The sequence below is a fragment of the Stegostoma tigrinum genome, chromosome 4 (assembly GCF_030684315.1).
Source record: "Stegostoma tigrinum isolate sSteTig4 chromosome 4, sSteTig4.hap1, whole genome shotgun sequence".
NCBI classification, from domain to species: Eukaryota; Metazoa; Chordata; class Chondrichthyes; order Orectolobiformes; family Stegostomatidae; genus Stegostoma; species Stegostoma tigrinum.
Window position 1 is genome coordinate 62,302,387 of NC_081357.1, and position 23,168 is coordinate 62,325,554.

Here is a 23,168-nt window from a genome sequence, read left to right on the forward strand (position 1 = left end):
ATCAGATGGGAAAGGCTGACAAATGTTTGAATGAATGCGAGAATGAAAGTAATTATGCATACAAACGTCAAACACTACCTAATCACATTGGACATCAATGATATGGGGCCCTCATTTGCTATGGAATTAACCTTAGGCTGTCCTTACTGAGTACCGAATTTACACAACATAGGTGCAGATAATGTCCATTTGGGATTACGTATCGAGTACAGCGGGGAAAGGTCCAATGCTGTCCCTTAACTTTGAAAATGATTGGACAGATGACAGAACAGCATGACACAAAGATCATGTTGACACTTTATTCAGCTTTGACACTCCAGGATAATATGTCCTAAATTGTAAATCGTATCATAAATCCACTTGCTATATTCAAGAATTGGTTGTCATTGAGTACTCAGTACAAAACATTTAAATCCCCACATTGTAGGCGTCCTAAAATGGATATTAAAAAAATCAGAGATGTCTCTATCAAATGCTTTCTTTGTTAGTCATTCAAAACATTATTTTCATCTTTAATTTCCTTACTAATTAGCTACATTACACATTGTGTAATCACTCACTTATGAATTTCTGAATTACATAAGAGCAGCTACTCTAGTTCTAAATATTGTGCTTCTTTGTGAAATACTGAGGCATACAAGATATGTAATTAAGTATTTTATAAAGGCTGTTTTGAAGTCTTAATTATCTTCTTCATGTTGCATGCTGGAAACTGAATGAACTACAAGTTTGTAGTGGTACAGAAACTTATATTGAAGGAAAGCATAATCTTGTACGTCTATGTGTGCATGTGTGTGTGTGTCTGTAAACGTATTCAATGGTGCCATCATCTTTTGATCAAGAAAGTGTTCTGGATGATAAGCCAATCAGCTCGTTAAGATCTGTCCAAAAAGCTTGTCAGTCCATCAGGCATCACCAGTGGAATCCCAAACAAAAACAAGGAAACGTTAGGAAAATTCAGCAAGTCTAGCAGCATCCATGCAGAGAAAACAGAGTTAATGTTTCAGTCCTTCTTCAGAATGTTCTGCTTTCTCTCCACAGATGCTGCCAGACCTGCTGAGTTTTCCCAGAAATTTGTGTTATTGTTTCTGATTTAGAGCACCTGCAATCCTTTGGATGTCTTCTGCCATCGGAACCCCACCTTGCTAGAAGCTGTAGGTCATTTCTGAGGCTGTCAGCTTTTGGTTTCTAAACATGGTCAGCTAAGGCCTGGCGCTAAGTAGATTCAATGGTGAGAAAGCAACTGGTTCTCTTTTATGTCTTGTGGGAAGGCAGTGTGAGAGAGAAGGTATTCAGGAGCGTTTGCGGTTTACACAGGCCACCCTCTTGCCCCACTCCCCAATCTGCAACTGTAATTGCTCCCAGATTAGGGAAAATGGAGACGAATTCCATTACCATCCCCTCCATACAAACTGGTAGGCAGATTACTCTGGCTTCCCTGTTGAGAGTCAATAATGTTTCTTCTCTGCCTGAGAGGCAAGGAATTGGATCTGTGGTGAGCTGGGGCTCTTAAGCAGATATTCAGTGACGATAAAGGGCCTGGATTATTGGTGAATCCAGAAAGTCCCGAAAGAAACATCACTGTCATCCCTTAATTGCTGAAGCAGCAAGAAAGGGGCAAGTATCTTTCAACGTCTAACTTGTGCAATTATTTCAACTTTCACTAAATTTCTCAACACCTCCAGGAAAGGTAAATTCTGTCCCACCTATCTATACATAGGATTGGGTCATCCATCCAATCATAACAGTTGTAAATAAAATTGACCTATACCTCCTATGCAAACCATGTACAGTTCCCAAATGACACCTGTGTTATGAACACAATTGTTTATGTATAAAAAACGATCAAAAAACACATGGCTCATGAGTAGATGGGCAGAGCACATGATATACCACTCCAGAACAAGAAGGACAAAAAATTCATATCAATATAGCCAGAAGCTTGAACCAATGTTACTTTATGAGGGGCAAAAGAAATCCAACGCCTCCAGTGTTGGCTGTGAACGGGCATCTTGTACTGTGTAAATGGCTATATTACATCATCAGGCCAAAGTGGAATATTTGAACCCAGTTACAAGTGATACTCAACTGAAAGACAATTTTTTTTAAGCATGTGAATCCTTTACTATAACATACTAAAGCAAGAGTTACAGGAACTCAAATTACATAAAGTTAGATTAATTTATAATCAAAACCAACCATGTCAGTGTCCACAATTGCTTTTTTTCAGAAATATAACATTTCCAGATTCACATGCTACTTTTTACTTACTGGCCATAGACAGCGAGGGTAATTTGCCAAGATATGCTACCAACAGCTGTATAATTATCTATTCTCTCCAGAAACATCAATACATATTAAATAAGCAATTCACCGCTCAGCTAGTTCAGAATTTCACCCCACCTTCTATGCTGTCTGAACTTGAAGTGCCTATTCCAGTGTCTCCACTATCAGAGGTAGCGCTGAATCTTCTGCTGGTGTTATTTCGGACACTAGTCAGGAGTGTAGGGGCCCGCCAAACGGCTTCACAGCCTAGAACCCATCTTGTAGGTGGGACATCAGGGCCTGCACAGTGATAAATCCAACCATATGTTAAAGCGCTGACAGACCTTATCGTGTAAACAGTTTACATAAAGAAATATATGTCATTAAAACAAATAATTCCCAAATACTTCTAATGCAGATCTTTTGGTATTTTTAAAAGTTCATGTCCAATTCTTCCCAAAATTTCCCCACAATTTTACTTCAGTTTCTAGTCGATATGAAAATTTGAACCAGGTTATTACATTTAAACATTGGGACTGCTGCCATCCTGCAGGTTAATAATGATGCCAGCTTCCCCACAGGGGAGTAGATAGATCAACAGCAAAATCAACAGCTTACCTCCCAACTTTGAAAAGACTCATTCACAGGCACTTGGAGTCACAGAATCATAAAGATGTACAGCACAGAAACTTGTCCATGCCAACCAGATATTCTAATTAAGTCTGGACTCATTTGACAGCATTTGGCCCATATCCCTCTAAATGCTTCCTATTCATATAACCATCCAGATGTCTTTTAAAACTTGTCATTCTACCGGCCTCCAGTACTTCCTCTGGCAGCTCATTCCATACATGCCCCACCCTCTGCATGAAACAGTTGCCCCTTTAGGTCCCTTTCAAACCTTTCCCTTCTCACGTAAATCTACGCCCTCTCATTTTGGAGTCCCCCATCCTGGGAAAAAGGTAGTTTCTATTTATCCTACCTATGTGCCTCATACTTGTATAAACCTCTACAAGGTCACCCCTCAGCCTCCAGTGCTCCAGAGAAAACAGTTTCAGCCTATACAGCATCTCCCTGTAGCTCAAACCCTGGCAACATTGAAGCGAATCTTTTGAGTCTTTTCAAGTTTAACAACATCTTTCCTCTCACAGGGAGACCAGAATTGCATGCAATATTCCAAAAGTGGCCGAACCAACGCCAGCAGGTAATAGAGGAACAGATAAATTGAACAGATTACAAAAAAATTGTGAAAATATTAGGGTTGTTGTAGCAGGAAATTTTAACTTCCTCGATATGGGCTTGGGCTTCCTTAGTGCCACAGGCTTAGAGGGGGGAGAATTTGTTAAGTGTGTCCAGGACTGTTTTTTGAAACAGTATGAAAACAGTCCAGTGAGGGAAGGGACCAAAATAGACCTGGTATTGGGAATGAGCCCTCCCAGGTGATTGTAATTTCAGTGGAGGAACATTTTGGAAACAGTGACGACAATTCTGTATGTTTTAAGCTACTTACAAATAAGGATAAAAGTAGTCCTTGGGTGAAAGCACTGAACAGGGGAAGGCTAACTACCACAAATAAAAAGTCAAGAATGGGGAATGAAGACTATAGGCAGCTCTTTGAGAGTAGATCTATATCTGGCATGTGGCAATCTTTATAGTAGCCAGTTAGTGTTCAGGACCAGCATGCTCCTGTGAAAATAAAGGATAAGAATGGCAAGATTTGGGAACCTTGGATGACAAGAGAAATTGAGAGCTTAATTGAAAAGTTTAAAAAAAAGAGGCATACATAAGGTTTAGGAAAGTGAAGATAAACACAGCCCTTGAAGAATACTAAAGGAAGCAGAAAAGAACACAAATGAGGAATTAAGGGGGCTAAAAAGGGGCCACGAAATGTCTTTGGCAAACTGGATTAAGGAAAATTCCAAGGCGTTTTATATACATTTAAGGAGAAAGAGGGTACCTAAGTAAAGGATAGTTTCACACAAGGACAATGGAGAGAATTTATAGCCAAAGGAAGTGAGTGAATAGTTTGCATCAGTATTCACAAAGGAGAAGGGCATTGTGGACGGTGAGTGCCACGATGGGTATGTTGATATTTGGGGGCATATCAGTTCAAAAAGGAGATGTTGAGTGCTTTAAAAAGCATTTAGATCAACAAGTCTCCAGGACTGCTGCTATCTCTCCTAGAATGAGAAGAGAAGCAGATGAGGAAATTGCTCGTACGAAATCATTGTATCCTCCAGTCACAGACGAGGACCCAGATGACTGAAGAATAGCCAATGTTGTTCCTTTGGTTAAGAAGGGCAACAGAGATAATCTGGGAAATTGCAGGCCAGTAAGTCTTATGTCAGTGGTAGGGTCATTATTGGAGAAGGTTCTGAGGGACATGATCTACTCACACTTGTAAAAATATATTTTGGAAAAATTATTCTCAATAAGTAGCATGGCTCTGTGCAGGGTCTCTCTGATGAAGGGTCTAGGCTTGAAATGTCAGCTTTTGTGCTCCTGAGATGCTGCTGGGCCTGCTGTGTTCATCCAGCCTCACATTTTATTATCATGGCTCTGCGCAGAGAAGGGCATGTCTCACAAACTTAATTGAGATTTTTGAGGAAGTCAAAAAGATGATTGATGAGGGCAGTCTGGTAGATGTTGTCTATCTTGACTTTAGCAAGGCCTTTCAAAAGGTCTCTACTGGCAGGCTGATACAAAAGATGAAGTCATATGGATCAAAAGTGAGCTGGTGAGATAGATACAGAACTGGCTTAGTCACAGGAGATAGACAAATAGCAGTGGAGGGTGCTTTTCCGACTGGAGATCTGTGACCAGTGGTTTTCTGCAGAGATCAGTCTGGGATCCCTGTTGTTTATAATATACATAAACGATTTGGAAGAAAATGTAGGTGGCCTGATGAGTAAGTTTACAGAGGACACAGAAACTGGAGAAGCTGTGGATAGTGAGAATGATTGCCAGATGATACAGCAGGCTACAGGTAGGCTGGAGACTTGGTGGAGTAAGTGCAGATGAAGTTTAATATGAGCAAATAAAAAAAGTGATGCATTTTGGAAAATCTAATGCAGGAGAAAGTATACAGCAAATGGCAGAACTCGTCGCAGCATCAACATGCAGTGATCCAAGCATACAAGTCCACAGTTCTCTGAAAGTGGCAACACAAGTGGATAAGATGTTTGTGAAGGCCTATAGCATGCTTGCCTTTTTCGGCTGGAGCATAGAGTATGAAAATTTGCAAGTCATGTTGCAGCTGTATAGAATTTTACTGAGGCTACATTTGGCATATTATGTACAGTTCTGGTCACCACACCACAAGGAGACGACTTGGGAGAGTGCACAGAAACAGTTTACCAGGATGTTAGGGTATTAGTTATAAGGAGAGGTTGAACAAACTTGGTTTGTTTTCACGTGAAAGTCGATGGATCAAGGGCTGTCCGATAGAAGTTGACAAAATTGACAGGCATGGATGGAATGGATACTCAGTCTTTTTCCCCCAGAGTAGAAATATCAATTACCACAGGACACAGGTTTAAGGGAGAAGACGGTAAGTTTAAAGGACATGTGACAGACAAGTCTGTTACACAGAGGGTGAAAAGTGCCTGGAACATGCTGCCAGAGGAAGAGGTGCAGGAAGATACAGTAGCAGTGTTTAAGAGGCTTCTTAACAGATACATGAATAGACAGGAAATAGTGGGATATGAACTGTGTGGAGGCAAAACGTTTCTAATTTAGAAAGGCATCATGTGTTTGTGCAGTCTCGGTGGGCCAAAGGGTCTATTCCAATGCTGTCACCTTCCTTGTTCTTTGTTTCCAAGTGACTCTTCCCCAACCCAAACCAATGACACCCCACCTCTGTGCCTCCACGCATGATCCCTGAAAACCCAACATAGCCTACAAGATCTAGTACCACTGGAACTGGTAGAGCTATTAAACCCTTCACCACCAACCACCCTTCCACCCTGCCCACACCCCCACAATCAAAAAATAAATGCCAACATAAGTAATCTGAAGGCAGTTCTACAGGAGTCGACAAAGTGAATTACTGTCAGGCTTTCAACGCATGAATGTTATTCTGGAACCACAAAGAACTACCCCTTAATGCCAGGCAGTAATGTAGTTTTCATTTAAGAATGATAATTTTCAGCATGATATCATGAAGGAAAATAAATGAGTGATGTCACCTTTCTCTTTTATATTCCAAATTTAAAATGAATATCATATACTTCCTATCAAAAATTTGTAAACTGGTTTCTACTCAACAATGGAACCCAAAGTTCTGATGAAGAGTCATCAATCTGGAAACATTAACTCTGCTTTCTTCCCACAGCTGACGGGCCTATTAGGTTTTTCCAGCAACTTCTGTTTTGTTCCTAAGAAAGAATGATTTGAAGGTGATTCATTGACTGTCCTTTTCATGAAATGTACATTTTAGCTTCTTTCTAGGTGCTTCATTTCTTATATCAATAAGCTGTGTTTGTGGTATGGAAAGTTGTGGATAAAGATGTTTATATTGTGAGTAATAAAAACTTAATTATACAAAAATGTGGACAATTTATTTGAGCTAACTTTATGAAAATAACTTGACCATATCACTACATTTTTCCAAATACACTTTTATACCATATTGTATGGGCTACTTTCCTGTGAATCATGGCCTTATGCTACAGCATTACAAACAAAGAAAGAGAAAGTAGGTAAGCTGCTGCTGTCTCAAGATAATCAGCCCAGTCAGAGCTGGTCATGATGCAATCCAGGACAACACTTCAGCTTTACTAATGTGTTGTTTTTTTAAATTACAGCACAGTTGAAATGGAAAAAAATCACTCCATAAGCAAATCCTAAGTGTGTCTTTGTCCTGCCTTTCTGTAGCGTGATAACTGATGTTCAGCATAACATATCTCTTGATCCCTTTTTAGCATCCTTTTGATGCCTCTGTTTGAACTGTAAGTGATAACATAAGGAAACCAACGACTTGGAGAATTTTCTGAGCTGAATTAATAATAATGGATACGTTCATTATTCCTGGCCTATACTACCAATTGTGTTATTTCAACTCTCCATGTTGATTTAACAATTACACCCTTGTATGCACTGTAATCCATCTGGTCAGTTTCTCAACTATTTCATTCCCATTAACGAGTTGAAAGAAATATTTTGTGCACGCCAAATCCTAAGATTGAGAGAAAGAGGCATAGGGCTGGAATTTTCCATCTCAGTGCAGGGCCAAATTTCAAGTGATGGGCCTGATTCTGGGATCTCGTCAACAAAATGTTTGATCAGCACTGAATCGGAATGGAGATCATGCATCTCTGTCGACGATCCATTGCAAACTGTTCAGCCTCAAAAGAAGCACTGTGCCCAGTTCTAGGCAACACATTTTTGGAAGTAACAGGAGAGATTGCAGAAAATACTAATGGTTCCATGAATGAGGAACTCCAGTGAAAGGTAGATTTGAGAAGCTAGACTGTTCTCCTCAGAGAAGACAAGGTTGAGAAGGAATTGGATCAAGGTGTGCAAATGATGAGGAGTTGAGATGAAATAGCTTGGGGAGAAACTATTTCCGTTGGCAAAAGGGCTGAAAACTAGCAGGCACAGATTTAAGCTGAATAACAATATAATCAAAAGATGATATGAGGAAAAGCATTTATTTTTATACGGCAATGTTTAGAAGCTGGAATGTGTTACCCGACAAAGATTGACAAAGGCTGTTTCAGTCAATTTAAAAATGGTATTAGATAATTATCTGATTGAAAAAAATGTACAGGTTGTGGAAAAAAAAAGTGTCTGGGGTATGTGAGTGGTTAAGTCACTCTCCCAGAAAGCCAACAAAACCCAAATGGTCTCCTGTATTGTAAGAAAGAATAATGGAGTTGTGTCAATGTGTGAGCAGTTGCATTCAAACTGCTTCCACAGCCTTTTTCCACTGGAATCTTTCAAAAACTGGAGGAATGGTGATCTATGTATTTGAGTAAACAGGACACCGATGGGTGTCTTTTTACAAGTCAGGTAAGGTAGACTACTTATCAACTGTAGGATCTCCCCATATGTTAGCATATTAGATTCCTGCCCAGGCAGTAAAAGTGTGCCACAGGAATACATTTCCACTTTACGAGCATGAGCAATCAAATCACATGACTAAGAGTAAACTGATTCCTGTTTACTAAAGCAGCTGTTTTCACCCTTCCGTGACTATTTCTGCGAAAGGAAATCAAATACTGCTCCTCTTCTGCAAATAAATTTGTTTAAAAAATACAGTTTCACAGACAATTTGGATTTGCACATAATGACTTTAATCGGCAACCTGACATTTCATCAACTCTGAATGCAGTGACACTTAAACAAACATGAATGAAAAGCAGATTACTTTTATAAAGCTTTCCCAATTGAGTTAGCAGGTCAGAAAACAATTAAAGTGACAAAATACATGAAGAAAACGTTGTTCCAAAATGTAAGGGAAAAGGCTTCTCTTCCACCAGCAATAGGCAAACCACTTCTTTAAAATATCTTCCAACTGTTGAACCTTTGATTTTACAGGAAGCAAAACTGGCCAAATTTGTTAAAGGTTTACAATTGACACACTGACAAAGTATAATGTGCAAGTAAAATCAAGAGATGGTTGTTCAAGTGCCACTGCATTCACAGTTGAAGAAGAAATGTCAGGTTTGCAGGTAAAGGGAGCAAACGAAAGCGACAACACAGGTTCCACAAAAAAAACAGCACTCAGTGTGAAAATAAAAACAAAAGGAAGAGGAGATTGTCAACTGGGTCAAAGGTTGCACAGGCCATGCAGGACGGAAGTGAAAGGTCACTGTTTATCACTATCACAGGATGCTGTGACTCTGACACGTTGTTATTATACCAAGGTCCGAAAGCAATTTCAGGGAGTCAATATCGAGTTCCGGGAAGAATGGCCACAGATTTTGATGTGATAACTCAGTTATGGACTTTGGAGAGGAAAGGAGGATTGGTGTTCTGCGGTTGTTGTTCACAATGACAGACAGACCAAGGGTTTTCTTTGATCACTGGTGGATCATGGGCATTGTTGGCTGGCTAGAATTTATTGCCCGTCCCTAGTTGACTTTGAGGAGGTGGTGGTGAGCTGCCTTGTTGAACTGCTGAGGTCCACATGCTGTACGTTGACCCAAGGAGGGAATTCTAGGATTTTGAACCAGCAACTGTGAAGGGATGGTGATATATTTCCAAGTCAGGATCGTGAGTGACTTGGAAGGGAAATTGCAGCTGATGGTGTTCCCGTGTATCTGCGGCTTTGTCCTTCTAGATGATAGTGGTTGCAGGTTTGGAAGATGCTGTCTAAATATCTTTGTCATATTTCTGCAGTCATCTTGGAGATAGCACACATGCTGCTACTGAGTGTTGATGGTGGAGGGAGTCAACGTTTGTGGATGTGGTGCTAATCAAGTGGGCTGCTTTGTCCTGGAACGTGTCGAGTTTCTTCAGCGTTATTGGAGCTGCACCTATCTAAGTAAGTGGGGAGCATTCCATCACACTCTTTATTTGTGCCTTGTGGACAATGAAAAGGCTTTGGGAGTCAGAAGATGAGTTACCCATCATAATATTCATAGCCTCTGACCTCCTCCTGTAGCCACTGTGTTTATTTGGCAAGTTCAGTTCTGTTTCTGGTCAATGATAAACCCCAGAACGTTGATATTAGGGTATTTAATGATGGTAACACCATTCAATGTCATGGGAAGGTGGTTAGATTTGTCTCTTATTGGAGATGGTCATTGCCTGGCAATTGTGTAGTGCGGACGATACTTGCCACATGTCATTCCTAAGTCTGGATATTGTCTAAACTTGATCCAGAGGTTGTGAGATTAGATTCTCTACAGGGTGGAAACAGACCCTTGGGCCCAACAAGACCACGCCGCCCCTGAAGCATCCCACCCAGACCCATCCCCCTATAACCCACACATCCCTGAACACTACAGACAATTTAGCATGGCCAATCCACCTAGCCTGCACATCTTTGGATAGTGGGAGGAAACCTGAGCACCTGGAGGAAACCCACGCAGACACGGGGAGAACATGCAAACTCTGCACAGATAGTTGCCCAAGGCTGGAATTGAACCCGGGTGCCTGGCGCTTTGAGGATGCAATGCCGCCCCCAAGATCGTATAGCTCTGTCTACCACTTATTGCTTATTCTGTTTGGCATGAAAGTAGACTTGTTTGATAGCTTCAGCAGATTGACATCTCATTTGTAGGTATGTCTCTTGCTGCTCCTGTCATGCCCACCTGCACTCTGATAACCCTATGTATTGGGAATAGTTCCAAATTCAATTTATGTTCTAATGTGATTAGTTGACTTTTGTTTTGAAACAATGGAATTATCCCAAGTTAGTTCTATTGCAGTCCACTCTATTTACTTCAAATGCTTGCCCACTGTATCCTTCAAATTTGTGATTAAAAACTGTGGCAACTAACTTTCATTCCACTTGGCTAAGGAAAAGAGAAGCAGTTGGAAAAATATAAGAATTGAACCAAGTAGGAAAGACTACAATAAATTGCACAATTAATGTAAGGAGAGAAGGTGTAAAGTGATATCAGAGTACCTTGACATCTATATGGGAGCTCAGCCTCTGCAGCACAACTTAAGCTTTGCCAGAAGTCTGTCATTAGTTCTGAGACAGTTTGAGAAGATTCACAAGGGAGTAAATCATCACATGATGCAAGGCTTCCACATTTAGCTTTTGTATCTACTAGGGAACTTGTTGTATTCAGACTAAACCACTTAAAAAATATTTTGCGACCAGTATGAAATAGCAAGAGGATTTTTGAATAAAGCATTTCTACAGACATTGATAAATGACTATTAAAATGGCGCTATGTTACCTCTGCTCAGTGAAAAGTATTGACAATGTTAGGTTCTTATCTGTATTTTCCCTCCATCCTCATATATATGATAAATAAAATAATTGTGTAAAGAGTCAGCAGCTTATAGGACAGGGAAATGTGCTTTTCAGGCATAAAACAAAGACAAGTGTGGATTAGTTAGAGAAAGCCAGCATGATTTTGTGCAAGAATAAATCACATTTAACTAACATGTTTGCTGAACTGATAGGCTGGGATTGATGAGGATTTTCAGGGTGATGTGGTGTACATGACTTCCAAAATACATAACAGCAAATTCAAAACCCACAGAATAAAGTGAACAGTTGCAGCATTGTAACAAGTTGTCTGAGTGACAAAGAAACAGTAGCAATGAAGATGACAGGAGGGTTTGGCATTAGGACAACTGCTTTTCTTGATTTGCATTCATTACCTAGTCATGGTGACTGGAACAAATAAAGTGCTGAAGAAACTCAGCCAGTCTGACAGCATCTGTAATGAGAAAACCCAGAAACCCCAGCATCCACTGTTCTTCATTTTACTTTGGTGACTGGGCATAGTTTCAAAGTATGTTGATAATGCAACAATTGGAAACAATATGAACTGTGAAAGGGATAGTAATAGGTTTTTAGGAGCTGATGGAATGAGCAGAGAAGCGTAAAATGAAATTTAATGCAGAGAAGTGTGAAGTGATTCACTTTGGCTTGAAGAATGAGGAAAGACGATATAAAGTAAAAGGTACAATTCTAAAGGGAATGCAGGAACAGAGAGACTTGAATACACGTGCATAAACTGAAAATGCAAAGCAGATTGAGAAAGCATATAAGAGCTTAAATCAGATTTAGGACATATAAATTGAGGCAAAAGTAGAAAAGACAGTTCAAACACCACTTAGAGTAAGCAATGAGGCTCAGAATGTACTCAGAAAGGTGACTTCAATATCCACCGTATTTGACTTCTTTCTCACCAACCTGCCTGCTGCATGTCACTATCATTAAGAGTGATCACTGAATAATCCTTTTGGGGATATAGTTCCATCCTCACATTGAGTATACCCTCTGTTGTGTTGTGTGGCATTATCATGAAGCTAAGTTACTATGATAAGATCCAGCAACTAAGGACTGAGCATCCATCTGCACCATGGGCCAGCAGAAACAGAATGTGCAATCTCAAGGCCGATCATATTTCCCTTTAACCATTACTATCAATCCAGGGGTTCGACCCCGGTTCAATGAAGAATGCAGGAGGGTATGCCAGGAGTAGAACCAGGCATACCTGAAGATGAGCTGACAACCTAGTGAGGCTACGAAACAGGACTATTTGTGCGCCAGCCAGTGCAAGCATCAATTGATCAATACAATTAGGCAGCCCCACAACCAAAGTATCAGATATAAGCTCTACAGTCTTGCCACATCCAATTATGAATGGTGCAGGAAGAGATTCCACATATATCCCCATCCTCAATGATGGAAGTGCTAAAGATAAGGCTGAACCATCTGCAGCAATCTTCAGCCGAAAGCGCCAAATGGATGATCAAACTTACCCTCCTCCAGGTGGTCCCCAGCATTACAGATACCATTCTTTAGTCAATTCGATTCACTCCATGTGATATCAAAAAACAATTGTAGGCACTGGATATTGCAGAAGCTATAGGCCCTGCTAACATTCCAGCAATAGTGCTGAAGACGTGTCTTCCAGGATCTGTCACTTCCCAAGCCAAGCTTTTCTTATGGAGTTTTATCTACCTGACAATGTGGAAAATTGCCCAGCTATGCCTTGCACTCAAAAAGCAGGACAAATCCATCCCAATTACTGCACCGTTAGCCTACTCTCAATCATCAATAAAGTGATGGAAAGTATCATCAACAGCACTATCAAGTAGCACCTGCTCAGCAATAACCTGCTCTGTGACGCCCAGCTTGGGTTCAACCAGGCTTACACATTTTCTGACCTCATTAGGAGCCTTTATTTAAACTTGGACAAAGGAGCTGAACACCCAGAGGTGAGGTGAGAGTGACAGCCTTTGACATGCATTGAAGTGTGGTACAAGGAATTCTGAGCAAAACTGGAATCAGTGGGAATTGGGGAGGTTGGGGGCGGGGAATCCCTGCACTGATAGGAGTCATACCTAACAGAATGGAAGATGGTTGTGTGGTTAGAGATCAGTCATCTCAGCAGCAGTTTGTCAGAGTCAATATTCTGGGCTCAACTGTCTCCAGCTGCTTCTTCAATGACCTTCCCTCCAACATAAGGACAGGAATGGGAACGTTCACTGATGATTTCACAACATTCAGCTCCAAATAGGAACTCCTCAGACACTGGAGTAGTCAGTCCATATCCAGCTAGATGTGTCCAAATTTCAGCTGACAAGTGGAAATTAACATTCGCATCGTTCAAAGGCCAGACAATGACCATCTCCAACAAGAAAGGATCTAACCCTCAACCCTTGACACTCAATTGGATTACTATCACCGAATGGTATCAGTATTATATCCTGAGGGTTACCACCGACCAAAGCTAAACTGGATTAGCAATACAAATACTGGACCTACAACAGCAGCTCAGGGGCTAGAGATCCTGCAGTGATTAACTTGCTTTCTGACTCTCAAAATCTACCATTTATAAGGCACGGATGGAATAGGCCCATTTACTTAGATAAGTGCAGCTTCAACATCACTCAAGACAATTGGCTCCATTCAGAACAAAGCAGCCCATGAATGAACAACACAAAAAAATTCAGCCTTGACTAGAGTACTGAATCCAATTTTCTGCACCACACTTTAGGAAGGTTGTGAAGGCATTGGATAGAATGCAGAAAAGATTCACAGGAGTGTTTAGACTGATAAGGAACCTCAGTTACATAGATCAATGATTTGGAGAAACTGGGGCTGTTCTTGGAGAACAGAAGATGTAGATTTCACAGAAACATTCAAAATCATGAATATTCTGGACAGAATAGTTACTCAGAAACCATTTCTGTTGGCAGGAGTGTTGAGAAGCCGAGGACTCAGATTTAAGATAATTGACAAAAGAAGCAATGGTATTATGAGAAAAGCCTTTCTTTAAAAAAATACAAGAGTGGTTAGAATCTAGAATGCTCTACCTGAAAGTATGGTGGAGAGGCATTCAATGGAGCCACTCAAAAGAGAACTGAATGATTATCTGAGTTGAAATTATTCACTTGGCTAAAGGGAAATGCTGGGAATGTGGCACTAGGTGATTTGCTCTTGCCCAGGACTAGCAGAAACACTGTGGGCTGAACAGCTTCTTCCTGTGCTGTAATTACTTCAAGGATATATCAAAGGCAAGATGCCAATGTTTTAGTGTTATTTTAAGTTGCATAATTTGGATTATAGAACAAGATACTCACTTTTCTTCTTGTATTTACTGAGGAAATCAATAAATTCCTTTCTGCTACCAGTCTTTTACTATAACATTAGGGTGAAGCCTGTCTTTGAAGATTTGAAACAAGGGTAATTCTTGATATTTACAACCATTTCTACACCCATTCTAGTAACCACCTGATCCTCATGTAAATGAGGATGATCTAAATCAGCATCATCTACCAGATTAGTATCCAGGCAAAGATGAACTCCAATATAAAAGTTTGTTTATCTTTATAATTGCGACTTGCAAGTTAAATTGAGTCTCAGAAAGTTCAGTATTTAAAACTGTATAGTCTGTAAGTTTGCATTAATTACAGAAAATATCAGGGCCCTGAATGTTTGCAGATGGTGGAAATTGCTTTACTAGTCTCGCATTATAACAGCGGTGTGGAGAATACTGTAGAATTTTGGGGCTTATCATTCTCGCACCTTTCCTTGAAGATTTTATCCTGACAATTGCTAGAATAACTGGTGTGAGAATTACCAACAGGCCTAGAAAATCTACAAGGGGTGCAATTCCAGCAGTTGCGCGTATGGATTTGTCACCTTCATTGAATTCAACTTCAAATGGTGAAGAGCAGAAGCCTTAAGGATTGGGCCCAATGGCTATGTGAGGCACATGTGCACTAAAAAAAAAACACAAGTAGGCAGTTTTTGTGCTATTATTGTAAATGAGCCACAACATGGACATATTGCATAATGTATTAATCTCTCCAAGTGGTCAACAAGAGATGTTTGCAATCTCACCAAATGAAAGACAGATTTATATTTATGTAGCATTTTTCAGGGCCTCTTGACATCCAGACATCCAATTAAGTACTTTTGAAATGTGGTCACTGTTGTGATGTAGGAAGTGCTCAAACAATTTGCACACTGAGGTCTCACAAAAAGCAATGCGATTCTGACCAAATAGTTTGTTTCAGTAAGGGATAGTAAGAACTGCTGATGCTGGAGAATCTGGAACAATAAGGTGTCAAGCTGGATGAACACAGTAGGCCAAGCAGCATCAGAGGAGCAGGAAAGCTGACCTGTCGGGTTTGGACCCTACTTTCTAAAGATGCTTGGCCTGCTGTGTTCATCCAGCTCTACACCATGTTATCTGTTTTAGTAATATTTACTGAAGATTAATCATTGGACAGGGCACTAAGGGCAACTTCCTTGCTCATCTTCCAAAGAGTTCCATGAGATAATTAACATTGCATGCAATGTCAGTCATGGCCTCATGTTAACATCTTGGGTAGAACCAGAGGATCAAGAAAAAGTGCAGACTGAGTTCCCTCAAATGGTTTGGGTCCGTTCAGAAAATATTTGTTGCCACAAAACTAGACGTCTCTCCAGAGTGAATGGATCACCATGATGAGGTTCAATTAATTTGCCTGTTTACCAGCCTCAAGGAGGCTCTTGAAATTAAGCCTTTTAATGTGCAAAGATGCTTTTGGTTTGTTTGACAAGTTAGTAACATATTTTATCCATTAAAAAGAGTGATTACCAATACTAGTGGTTCTGTCTGGTTGTAAAGTCATTTTCAGGTATTTACAATTGAATTCAGGTTGTGATGCTGATTAAAAGTGCTTATTTTTGTGATAAACCCATTTTAAGCTGTACTGAAAAAAACTAAACTGTTAAACATAGCAATGATTAGCTTTAACACATTTTTTAAAATGTCCTTTCTAAAAACTGCCCAATTATGTAGGTTTAAAGCAGGTTTAACACTCAAAATAAAAACTGAAATTGAAATAAGTGGTTTATTGTTGCGTAGCTGGTTCTGCAGTTGTAAAATATTGGTAGTATAGACATATTCCAAAAAGTCAAACTGCACCGACCAACAATGCTGTTCCTGCGAGATTATCTAAGGGAAACAATAAAAGTTGAATATTCCATCTTGGAACAAAATAAACCATTTGCACTGTGAACTAACCTCACACTAACTTCAGTCCCTGAAGGCAATGTGCAAAGCAACACTGTAGAGTCACTGCCTCTGTAATGAGCTTCTCCTATACTTTGAAAGTAGTAAGATGCAATATTGCTTTAAGATTTCACAATTGTAAGTATTTGAGCTTATCAGAGTGAGGATCATGAATGTTGCAGAGCAGAAATGTTGATATCTTACACCTATTGTCTTCACCATAGCCTCCAATCAAATACAGAGCAGCCAGAAATCATTTAATGTCAATCTACAAAGTTACAACAATTAACTCACACATTGCTACTCAAATTTTCTCCCTGATGGGAATGGTCATTCTTTTTGGGCATAGTTCATTGGTAATGGCAAGAGCCTGGGATGTCACCCCAGTCGTCATTGTTATTCACTGAACCAGGGACATGAATGTGCATCAAAAAACTATTTAACTATGGAGGCAATCACATCTATTCTTCCCTGTAATAATTAACATTGGAAAAATTAGGGAATTTCTTCCCAACCAAGAACCACAGAAATTGTAGTGCATCTTCCATTGCTTCTTCTGGTATCAGCTAACTCAACATACGAAGGATTGAATGGGATACCGGGATATTATTCTATAGTTCAGTTATCTACCACTCAGGTGCTGCATTTGGCTGCAGAAACACGGACACCAACATAATGGACTTTCCTTTCCTCAGAAGAGAATGCTTTATTACACAAGTGTGAACATTTCCCATCCTCACACACCAGCCAATGACATGCCTTGTCTGATCACTAATTTGGGTTGAATTATGAATGATTTACTCTTGAACATATCTGAAGTATGCTTCACCTTAGAGCTCCACGCCTTCAACACTTACTGACCAAGCTTTAAGTTACTGCTCTATTTCATTCTTAAGTGTATAACAGGCGAAGCTTATTCATTTATCTCAAGTTGATGATCATACCATGTTTACAATTGGCTTTAGTGCCTCCTTGTAGTGGGGAGAAATAAAGCCAGGCTTCCTGACTCTCAATCACTAATCAGTGAGCCACTGTTGGAAAATGTGGATAGCAGATGAGGACAGGATCTGGGTCAGCTGTATATAGCACCTTGATGCCAGCCATCCAGCTCAAACCAAAAGAATGACCACCTCAGTGTGGTACAGGAGATGGCTAGACTAATACTCAAGCTAAATTAGCTTCTTTAGGAGAGAAATTGGAGAACTAAAAAAAGAGTTGTTGGAGTGTTGAATTGAATTTTTCATGTTAATATAGCTCACCTATTGCTTTGGCTAAATTACTAAAGGAACAATTGCACTACTTAAGTATGTTCTATTTCACTATCAGGGGTACATCAAACGTAGACTATTAGTCTGTTTTAGTGCTATTCAAAGCAAAGAGGAAGTCTTAATTTTAGAGAAATCAAACCCTGAACACTTGTCATCAAAATGAAGCCTTGAAATACCTCAAGATTTTGCCTTTAGATCTGGGCTGAGATAAGGTTATTGATAAGTCTCAGGCTTCCAAAAAACAAGAGACCAGCATACACTTGAATAAAGAAGCAAATTTTAGGCAAAACAGATAATTTGTTTAAAAAAGTTCAAGTTGATTTCTACTGTTAGAACATGGAATATAATCCCATTCCTTTTGCACACGTTTGCAACTTTGCCATAAATTACTAAATGACAGAAATGTTATTCCAACATTTCAAATTACAGCGTTTGTCAAAGTCATCTTAAAACTTAATTTAAATGTGTGAGAAACTCCCTTTAGATGAACACTATTCCTCTAAGGACATAATGACATTAAAGTTCAAGGCCTGTCACGCAAGATTGACAATCAACGCGTAAAACCGACACGTAACTGTGCGTCTACTCTTATTAAAAAGAACAGGAAAGCATCGTTTTAGAGTTCATTGGAACAAGCTTAGTTTCCATTTAAATGAGGCACCTCTTCACTTTCTGGAACAGAACCGCTGTCACTAAATTAACCTCAATATAACTGAGTGCCTTCACAATCTGGATCAACATACACCGAATATGACTGCAGCTTTAATTTTCTTATCCTTGTCATGAAAGCCTAAGTGGTGATTTAGAGAAGATAATCTTGAACCGTTCCCAACGAGTACAGACTGCTAGTGGGAACATTCCATTCCAGCTGCTGCTTTCTTATTCAGCGAGAAGAAAAATCTGCTTAAATCAGGATCGCCTTCAAGTTGCTTTTTACCTGTTTGTCTGCCACAGTTCATAAATCCACTCTTGTAGTCGGAAATTACTCTGCCCCACATAGCGAAGGGTTGAATAATGACACCAAAAGTAATCCTGAATTGACCATAAAAGTACTGAATTCAGTTGTTTAATACTACTTTGAAACAGTGTCCTACTTGAGGTCCATTTTGTAAGATTCTGTACGAATGTGACTCCCGAGGGTGAAGTAAACAGATTCTTGTAGTTTCCTGCTGCTGTGATCCTGAGGATATCATGCAGCCCCCCACCTTGAGCTGCTCCAAAACACTGATACAGACAGCCTGGCCGGATTACTAGGATGTGATCTCACTGAGCTGCACTGTGCTCACTGGCGAATTCAATAGAGCTCAGTCTCCTCCCACAAAACCTCTGGGCTGTCACTTATTAGCTTAGTCTGTAAGCCTTTACTAGCTGCCAAGAGCAGAGAGAGAAATTAACCATTGCTAAAAGATTTGGAATTTTTTTTCCCCACTTGGTTTTCAGTTTCACAGAATGGGCATCGTTACCGTGCTAACACGTATCTGCAGCCAGTTAAATGTAGCGCAGCTGGGCTTTCCATGGAGATTTTTTTTTTACTTTGATTGTCTGTGCCCCAAGGTCCACCTCTAAGCAGTCCTTCAATGTTGTCATGCATCTGCTGCACAATACATCATGTTAATTTCTCCTCAGACTGTGGTAGCACTGAGACCTCCAAGTGCGCACATGACGGAGACTCCCTGGGAACTATTATGATTTGTCACATGGTTCCAGTTTATGAGAATTACTCAGATGAATTCCCCAGTTCTTTTTGCTACAGAGCTGACCAACTTAGGAAGTGTTATAACATCACATACTTACGTGAGCATTGGCTTCGTATAGTACAATAGGTGGTTCATTTTCTAAATTAGTTTTTAAAACCTCATACGCAAGAATCCAATTTACACAAAATAAACGTGTGTCTTTGATGTTGCAATGTAGCAGGGCAAAACACGAAGATGTTCTCCATCAATTTCATCACACCTACTGCAATTACCTTTTTGTCAACAATCTATACCAAATGATATTTATTACGTAACACTGCTTTTAAAGTGTTTGTTGATGCACCTTCTTAGAATTTTCTCCTGAAATTAACCACAGGGCTTTTTTTAAGGTATCAGAATTGAAGTTACTGGAATAGGTAAGACCAGCAAGAAACCAGTTGGAACAGAAGACACTAAACTTTAGAGAAGTGAAAAAGGGTTATCAACTACATACTTCATTTATAAAGCACCTGAAGGGTAGTATCAATATCTCAAGGAACTTACCAGAAGAACTTTTGTTGCAGTATTCCTGTTGAATCTGAAACAGTGTTCACAGTATCACAGAATAGTTACAGCTTAAAAGACCATTCAGCCCATGCCAGTTTACTGCTAGACCCAATCCACTACTCTTTCCCTGAAGCCCTGGAAACGTATTCTATTCAAAAAATTACCAGCTTCCCGTTCAAAGCCACAATTGAATCTGCTGCTACCAATCTGGCAGTGCATTTCAGATGCTAACCATTCCCTGTTTAAAAAAACGTTCTCCCTCATGGCATCTTTGGTTCTTTTTCTTTTATCATTCAGCTTAAAACTGCACCTTTTGGTTCTTGATCCTTCCACCAATGGAACCAACGGCTCCTTATCTATTCGGACTCACCATGACTTTGAAAACTGTTGTCAAGCCTCTTCTTATTTTTCTCTTGTCCAAGAAGAACACACATCTGCAACTAATGCCTTTAACTGAACTCCCTCATCACTGGATCTGTTTTTGTAAATATTTCCTGCATCCTTTCCAGTATCTTCACATCCTCCTTAAATTGGGGTGTCCAGAATACACCTGAAGCCAAATAAGTATCTTATAATGGTTCACCATAACTTGCAGAAACCAAAATGCCAATAACCACTTCTTCAATTTGCCTTGCCATTTTCAAAAATGTTGAGTCGCTCTGCACATGCACCCACTTTCAAATAATGCATTGTATCTTATATTGCCTCACCTCATTATTACAAATTCACATTTCTCTATTCCAAATGTAAGTTGCTGTATATTTGCTGATTCTTATCAATGGCTTCTTGAAGTCTATTGCTCCATCTTGTTCTTGCATTACTTCCACATTTTTCTTATTCCACAAATTTGGAAATTATGCTCTGCACACCAAATCAATTAAATCAAGAAAATCTGTGGTCTTCACTGTAGCACACTGTGTGTCTTCCTCCAGTCCAAAAATAACAAATCACCACTAATTTCTGTTTCCTTTCACCTCAGCCTGCTTCACACTTAAGCTGCCTCATTCACTTTTATTTCGTGAGCTTTAACTTTGTTGCCAAGGCTATTATGTGGTGTTTCATCACATACTTTCTGCAATTCCACATACACCACACCAACCATATCAACATCAACCCTTTCAGCTAACTGAGGAAAAAAAACCTCAATCATAATTGTTAAACATGTTTTGTGTTTAATAAATCCGTGCTCATTTTGCTTAATTAAGACACACTTGTCCAAATGGCCATTAAAATTCCCTGATCATTGTTTCAATAAGCATTCTCACCACACAGGCCAATAATTGGTGTATTTGTCCTCACACCCTTTGTTGAATTATGGTGTGACATTTGCATTTCTCCAGTCTTCTATATGTATATTATCACCCTCACATCCCTCAGCATCTTTGTATTCAACCCATCCGGCCTTAAAGTCTAATTATTATAAGTATAGCCATTTTATTTTCTCATACCTCTTCTAAAAATTTTTGGCCTATCCATTAACTAGCACCTCTGTCAACATAACTTCAGCAGCATATTTTTCCACAGCAAGGACAAATATAAAGTATTCATTTAGTACCATATCTTCTGCCTCCATGCATAAATCCCCTCTTTTAGATTAAGCACTTGTGAGATATTTATCAATCAAAAGAAAAAAGATATTCAATCTCCGTCTAGAATTGGAGAAATTATATGCAGCTTGGAACACAGTCTTAGACAATCCCTCACCACAGACTGATGGTCCATGATGGCAGCTCTTTGACCGACCATGAAGGCAACATCATGACTATCAGCAGATAGGATTGTGCCCCTACCAGGCTTAAGTGAACTTCAGGAAGCAAAACTAGATAAGTTGCTTCATGCTCCTTATCCACATTGCTTCAAGGCAAGCAACCTGGAGAAATCAAGATGCACCTTAAAACTAAAAAAGATGCAACTGCCTCATAAAGATATGTGCAAATTATTAATTTGGAGAACTTTGAAATAAAAGGCACCATTAATTGAGATACACAGTACAATTGAAAAAAAGATTCTGACTAACATTTAAAATGCTGGATCAAAGGCTGCAGCTATATGGATGAATAAAAAAGTTAGACCAACTACAATGTCTTTCATGAAGGCATCTGATGTGGAAGAATCAGTAAATGAAACTGTTAAATGTAGGAAAATAGTTTTAGTGGCTACGTCACCAGATGTCATCAGCACTGGAGGTTATGAAGTTGCAAAAGTCATTACCATATTTTCCAACATTTTTCCAGAAAAGAATTTGCACCAAAGAGCTAACAAGGTGGTGAATCTATTTCAAATTGGGAACTGGATGAGTTATGTATTATGGATTAAGCAGCATTGAGGTGATGATTTTTTTTAAAAAAAAACTTCCAGGAACAAGGGATATGAATAGTAAAGACTAATCAGGGGTATGAATTTACAAGGGGTAAGTCATGATAGTTAATCTAATTTATTTAAAGAAATTGCTGACCATTTTGAAAAAGTGAGTGGAAGTGGTTTATTTGGGTGTTTTAAAAATGCTTGATAAAGTGTCATATAAAAAGCTTGTGAAGACTCAGACACAAGGGCAATAAATTAGCCTTAGCAGTGGCTGTTTTCTGGGAGTTTACAATAGCCTTTAGGAACATGTAGCACACATGCAAACATTTGGTGTGCAGCATGCTGAACATCTTCTTGGTGAAGCCATTCATAAGTCTACAACTACCATCTGCCAGGCCAATGTGGAGCAGGCAGTTTGAGGAAGTAATCAAAGCCAAATGAGAAGAGCCTAAGCTTCTGGAAGAGGAATGATGTGAGTGAGCAGTGCTCTCAGTAGGAAGCATATCTGTCAAGCAATTCAGGGAGCAGTCCTATGCCCTTAACCTCAGTGAGGAACAGTATGTGAGATTACAGCCCTTTCGGAGTGACCCATGAAAATCTGTCACTGTTGCAGTCATGACTGAAACCCTGGAGCACAGCAAGGATTATCTTTGTCTTAACTGTGAAAGTGACTGTGCTGATTAGTCTTCATTTGCCTGCCTCTTTTCAGCTGCATGCTAAAGATACTAGCAACATTTTTCAGTCTGCCGTCCGCTGTTGTATAGGAGAGGTTACTGATGCTCTTGGTTCAATGAGAGAGAACTTCACCTCATTCTTTCTTGCAGGCAGGACAGGAGGATAAAATCAGAGCAAGGGTTTAATCATTTTATGGGCTTCTTCGTGACAGGGTGTTGTGGACTGCCACATACTGTTTTATTTGTGTTGCACATCAACTCTGCTGT

General features: G+C 39.7%; 1 protein-coding gene across 2 annotated transcripts in view; it reads right to left on the minus strand.

Moving 5' to 3' along the window:
* cep85l (centrosomal protein 85, like) overlaps window positions 1-23,168 on the minus strand; it is a 284,881-nt gene that overhangs the window by 222,612 nt on the left and 39,101 nt on the right. Inside the window, exons 1-2 of one of the 2 annotated variants that reach the window (XM_059645374.1) lie at window positions 18,618-18,928; window positions 2,404-2,565 (exon numbers count right to left, since the gene is read on the minus strand). In XM_059645374.1, coding sequence (XP_059501357.1) covers window positions 2,404-2,565; window positions 18,618-18,678 — 223 coding nt within the window. In that variant the 5' untranslated portion in view covers window positions 18,679-18,928. Of the gene's footprint in view, window positions 1-2,403; window positions 2,566-18,617; window positions 18,929-23,168 lie in introns of those variants that run through there. The other variant, XM_048531736.2, reaches the window with a different exon arrangement.